The sequence below is a fragment of the Pieris rapae genome, chromosome 1, assembly GCF_905147795.1.
Source record: "Pieris rapae chromosome 1, ilPieRapa1.1, whole genome shotgun sequence".
NCBI lineage: Eukaryota > Metazoa > Arthropoda > Insecta > Lepidoptera > Pieridae > Pieris > Pieris rapae.
The window spans coordinates 6,744,395-6,750,394 of NC_059509.1; the positions used below are offsets into that span (position 1 = coordinate 6,744,395).

The 6,000-nt window shown below is 36.3% G+C and overlaps 1 protein-coding gene across 2 annotated transcripts in view; it reads left to right on the forward strand.

The window, feature by feature from the left end:
* Positions 1 to 5,742, forward strand: part of LOC110995806 — a 28,340-nt gene extending 22,598 nt beyond the window's left edge. For both annotated transcript variants that reach the window (XM_022263147.2, XM_022263148.2), the window contains exons 2-6: positions 1,647 to 1,768; positions 1,941 to 3,543; positions 3,726 to 4,483; positions 5,104 to 5,230; positions 5,567 to 5,742. In XM_022263147.2, coding sequence (XP_022118839.2) covers positions 1,681 to 1,768; positions 1,941 to 3,543; positions 3,726 to 4,483; positions 5,104 to 5,230; positions 5,567 to 5,615 — 2,625 coding nt within the window. In that variant the 5' untranslated portion in view covers positions 1,647 to 1,680 and the 3' untranslated portion in view covers positions 5,616 to 5,742. The remainder of the gene's footprint in view (positions 1 to 1,646; positions 1,769 to 1,940; positions 3,544 to 3,725; positions 4,484 to 5,103; positions 5,231 to 5,566) is intronic.
* Positions 5,743 to 6,000: the final 258 nt, after the last annotated feature.

Consider the following 6,000-nt stretch of genomic DNA (forward strand, 5'->3'; position numbering starts at 1 on the left):
ATGTTTGATTTAATCTTTAGAAATTATCGCAAATATTTCTTAAGTGCTTCTTAAGTTAGTGCATTTTGCAATTCAAATACCATTTGCTGACTTGTTTGCTTGTATTTACGCAATTTGTCTCAGTACTCACGTCGCTTCCGTACGCTATTTCCTTGTAATATCAAGGAACTATACGTAAGGATGACTGACTTGCATATAAATATCATTAAGAGCTAGATGCTTCTTCCGTGTTTTTGATACACCTGGTTCTAAATTCAGTCCTGAATGAATATGAAAACCATATATTTTTACATTTGTTTTTGTTTTTTGATAAGACAAAATAGTAATAATCTCTTGTTTAGTGTCGTATAAATGACATACGGTACATATGTATTTTTAATAATACACACGAACATTTACCAATATGTACTTAAACTGTAAACTTCGGGAGCAATGCAATTAAATTATTAAATTACTTGATCGGCGTCGCAAGCCAATCAAAGTTGATAACTGCAATAATATGATAACCCGACTTCAATTTATCGCAAACGTCGCAATATAAATACATTAACTATGTAATCACACTGTACATTCCTTGAATCTTTAACGATAGGTCGTTGAATCGGCATAAAACCGGTCGACCTTTGAAAAACATTCTTTGCCCTTGAACCCCTCTCATCTCATCTTTAGGTTTGGGGACTAATTTTTAAATGCGTTCAATTTTATTTTATCTGTAATAGACAGTTTTACTGTATCATTTTAATTGATCTCCTTTTAATAATCAAACTTTCGGCAAATTATTACTGTTTATTGTTTCACAGCTAGCGATGTGGTAACTCCTGAATTACTTCTAAAATTGTGTGAATGTTGGCATTACTCTAGCTTGTACTAGTTTTTGTATACATTATAAAAAATATCGCAATCGAAAGCGATTGCTTTAAAACATTTTCAATTACACAATAATGTCACAGCAAGGTTAACCATCGTTACGTGATCGAGACAGTGGCTATCAACAAAAAAAAAAATATCAAGACGCACTAAAGAAGCGTCTTAGTACCAAGTACTTGGCATTTAAATTTGTTGCAAAAACATGTGTATACGAACGATAGGAATTTTTTAAATCTCAATATCGATCAGTTTATCTTTTTGGGGTTAAGAAACTGGACATCCATTGCCTTTCCGCAACTGAACGATGCAGTGCGTGACATTGAAAGTAGAGAAACGAAAATTTACCTACGGGGCTAGCAATGTTTACTGCTTGTCTCTACTAAGCAAATTTATATTTCTTACCGATTTATGAAGTGAACCATGAGTACGACCTCGTATTAAATAATATTTAGTTAAGTATTAAGAAGTACCAAATCATTTCAAACAATGAAACTAAACGTACTGTTTGAGCATAAATTGTCATAGGTATCATTCGAAACTAACACAAATGTTTCAGTATATTTTGGGTCATGGTGAAATCGGATATTTGAAACCCACATTAAAGTAGAGCCTCGGTTACCTAACGCTTACGTTTTGTCAAACCAATATAACATAAACTATAACCTAATATGTCTGTTCATAGGTACACTATATTCTTTTCGTTCTTATCAATTCACGCCACAAGAAAGGTATGTCTTCTTTACTGATTATAAATAATTTTTTTGTTTTGTCTTTTTCAGTTATATCTTCGGAGATGGGACGGTAATCGACGAGATGCGGTGGTTCCGCAAGGGTGAGCCGCCACGGCTGCTCGCCGTGTCACCGGAAACCGAACCTCGAACCACGCGACCGTCAAGAAATGGTATTTTTCTTTTTGAACATGTAATTCTATGTGATATGAACAAATAATGTTATCTAACTTTTAATTTGGATATTTTTAATGTAAAATTAAAATACATATTATGATAAGAATATCTGAAATAAATTGTGTTTAATTACTGAAACGGCCTTTTATCATTTTCTTTTAATTCCAGATTCGTCACCAGTAAGTTACTTGCAAAGAAAAAGTAGCAGCAGTTCGGTTGAAACGAATTTCTATAACCTAAACGAACAAGTGATAACAGTTGAAAAATCGCAGCACATGAGTCACAATAGTGAACACACGCCGGTTACTCGACGAATATCTTTGCAAAATAGTCCAACTTCCCTACAAGAGAGTTGCGTTTCTAGCCGAAAGAATCGTGCAGGATCCGTAGAAAAGGAATACATGGTGTATCGCGAAAAACGAAATCCTTTACTAGATAAAGTGAAAAATACGAAATTGTCATGTTTTAAGTCGAACGGTACTTTTCGATACGGTGATGATGCGGCGTCTACTTCCGGAAGTGAATGTAGTGGATTCGGACACGTCGAAGATGTTAGTCAAAGTCGATATCCAGAATCATATCCAGAACCCCACATCGAGTTCGAAAATCACAACCCATGGGTTAAAATGCAACACTATGAAGACGAAGTGTTTTATCCAAAAAGCCCTGTAGAATGTAATTGGAGGGAAGGCAAATCATTCACGAATCGTGGAACTAGATGTTACAGTTCCGGATCAGAGTGTGATCGATATCATGCCACACCAAAATCAGCTACTAAACTGTCTAAATCCAGTGATCAAATATTTAATGATGATTATGAATACTCAGATACACCCGTTGCCATAATATCCGACAGAAAGACTGATAAGTATAAGAATAATAATGAAAAAGACACGATAGGACCAAGCTCCTGTCTTTCCGCTAAAATTCGAGCCATGTCGGACAGGTATTTGAAATCCTCAAATAGAATTTTATCTAAGCTCTATAAACAAAATGGGGAAGACAATGACACAGCACATAGTATGACTGAGAACATTTCAAAATCAAATAGTAGAAGCCGCAAGAAAAAAGGTGGAGTCAAAGCGAAACTCAGAAGCTTTTCTTACGGTGCACTACCGGGTCTAGATGAATTTCAAAAAAGTCAAAGTGCCGTATTTCATGATGACGTCTTCAACATTTCTTGTGATGATGAAAATGTCTTATTGCAAGACTGTGAGGATGCTGATTCTGGAATACTAGTCAATGAATCGGCTGCATCTTCTATGTTTGATAATGACAGAATACCTCCGCGGTGTGAAAGTTCCGCATCGCAGACTAATTCTCAGGGGCCATGTCATAGTAGAAGTGTGTCCGGCGACCAAAGCTTTGCTAAAGTTAGAGTTTCACATAGAAAGAGTAGAGAGAGGAATGAATTTCCTAAACCAAGACCAAGAAATTCCCAAAGAGCTCTATCGTTAGATCGTAAAGAAATACTACGGCGAATGCCAAAGAACTGTGATACTGAGGAACCTCAATATCTTCAATTGACTGAGAAACAGAGAATGCGTCAAAGAGATGCTAGTCAAGGTGATTGTGGAATTCCGCCTATACCGCCATGTCGCAAGCCCTTAAAGCACTTGGGTAAACCTCAATTGGAGTTCAAAGTAGTGAAAATAATAAGAAATTGTCCTACTGATGAACTAGGTATATTTATCGCTAAGACAAAGCTTTCGGATGAAGGACATATTGGATACCTGGTGGCACATGTTGTACCAGGAGGTTTAGCAGCAAAGTAAGTTTACATCTCTGCTAAAAATATTGAACATACATGAAAAATGTTGTACTTATAAAAATAATATACAAGGCCTGAAATAAAGATTTGACTTTGACTTTAATGCATAAAATATATTTTAATTTTTTTTTTTTGTTGGACGATGTGTTTGAATTTGCTAATAACTTTTTTAATAATTTCAGGGAGGGCTCTCTGCGTATCGGCGATGAATTGCTCAATGTAAATGGACGAAGACTTCGAGATCTTACCATGTCAGAAGCCAAAGATGCATTGAGATCTGGAGCGGCAGAAATCGACATAGTTGTCTGCAGACAGCGGGAAAAAACTTCAGTTGAAATCCGCCAACGGGAACCAAAAAAGCCTGGTGTTTCAATGCGAGAAAGTTCCGTAGACTATGAAAACGCAGTCATATTGGGGAAGGAAAGAGGCGTCAATAAATGTGACGTCAGAATAGCGCGTCATCAGAACCAGGACGACACTGGCTGTAATCGCAAAGGCTTATCAATCGAGCCGGACAACGCGACGGCCGCGCAGTCGCATTTCCTAAAGGGTCAGAACGCGAGCTACAGCAGTATGAACAACAAGCTTCTGCGCCGACAGGTCGTCAGTTACGGCGGTGCGAACAAGGAAACAATGACGTTAAGTTGTACGGGTGATATCGTTGACGTTGACGTGCCAGATGGAGTGACAGATCGTGTGGAGAAAAGTGAAGACACTGAAATACAGACTCCTAACGCGGCAAACTTCTGTACTCTACCTCGCAGACCAAGAGCGCCTACGCATACATATCACACAATCACCTTTGAAAAGGGCCACGGAAAGAAGCCATTGGGATTTACAATTGTGGGAGGACGAGATTCACCCAGAGGTCCTTTGGGGATTTTCATAAAAAGTATTTTACCGCAAGGCCAGGCGATAGACGATGGCAGGTTAAAAGCAGGTTAGTGTCGTAATTTTAAATATTTTTATTTAATAGTAAATTCCTTCGTGCTATATCAAAACAACTTCGGTAAATGTGTCGCGATAAGAATAGGAAGTCGTTTTATCGGTTCTCGATAGACTGTAGGAAACGTGTGGTTGCATTCCACAGTGATCGCTATCACTTAATTATAGGAAATATAAAGCGAAATTTATATTTTCTTACTTTCACAGTTATTTTAAACGTTTTAACTAGACTATTGACGTATGGTTAGGGATTCACACAAGAATAGGATTTTATTTAATTCTAAATTGCATACTACTCAATGTTCTGTGTTAAAGCTTTTAATATACCTTAAAAGATATAAGAAGTATATTTTGACAATTCAAAATTCCAATTCCACTTAATATCTGACGATACTATCCGATGTTTGTTTAAAATGCTAATTATTACTTATTCGTAGGATAAACTAGTGTCGTGCGTTTCACGACTGTTAGATAGAGCTATTCCTCATGAAACGAGAAGTATCTTATTCGGAACTTTTATCTTTCGAATAATTTATGTGTTACATAGCTATTTGGTAATTGGTACTTTATCCATACATTGTGAAAGAGACCCTAAATGATTGAATGAATTTTCAGGAGATGAAGTGCTAGCAGTGAATGGACAAGCGTGTCATGAGTTGGCGCATATTGAAGCATTAGCACTTTTCAAAGCTGTGCGAAGTGGGTCCATCGAGTTGCGAGTTTGCCGTAGAGTGAAAAACCAGTAAGTAAAATTCTTAATAAATGTTTAATATTGCTTCTATACGAGTGGCGAAGTGATGAACCTTGAAGCCTTACGCTTAAATACCATATGTGCACCAATATTGCTAAACATAGACCCACAAATTTACAACCTGTGTCAGGCGCAGAAGGCTGCTCTAAAATATACCTATATACGAATGGACAAAGGCTGAACAAAAGAGAATAATATAGAATAAATAAAAGAGAACTTATGTTTAAATATTCACATATTGAACTAAAAGTACAGAAGTCACTACAAAAAGTAGTTATTTTATAAATTTTAATCTTTTAAATATTCATTTTAAAAAATATTTTTCAGATCTGCTAAAGCCAAATCATGCACAGATCTTCTAAATGACGACGATTGAGGAATTGAGCCAGGAACTTCATCAGGTGTTTGAAATTTGACCTTAGTACGGCGAAATAAAGGCGCGTTTACGATGTTCTTTTGGTAAAGGTAAACCCCGCTGTAAAATATATTGTATTTTTCGCTAACCATAAGGACAAAACCAAAACGTATGACTCTGTAGAAAACATGAGTACGTGACAAATGGCTAGTCTAGCTAGCAACTGAACGTAGTCAAATGATAAGAAAATTAAAACAACTATAGTAGCTGTTTGTTCACATAAATCTAATATGAAATAGACCTAATATTTCCCTATCATCTTAACTCTAAAATGTTTACTTACATATTTCTATAATGTGCCATTTTAGCGCTTTTTAAGGATTAACTAGAGTTGTTATCTTTCATA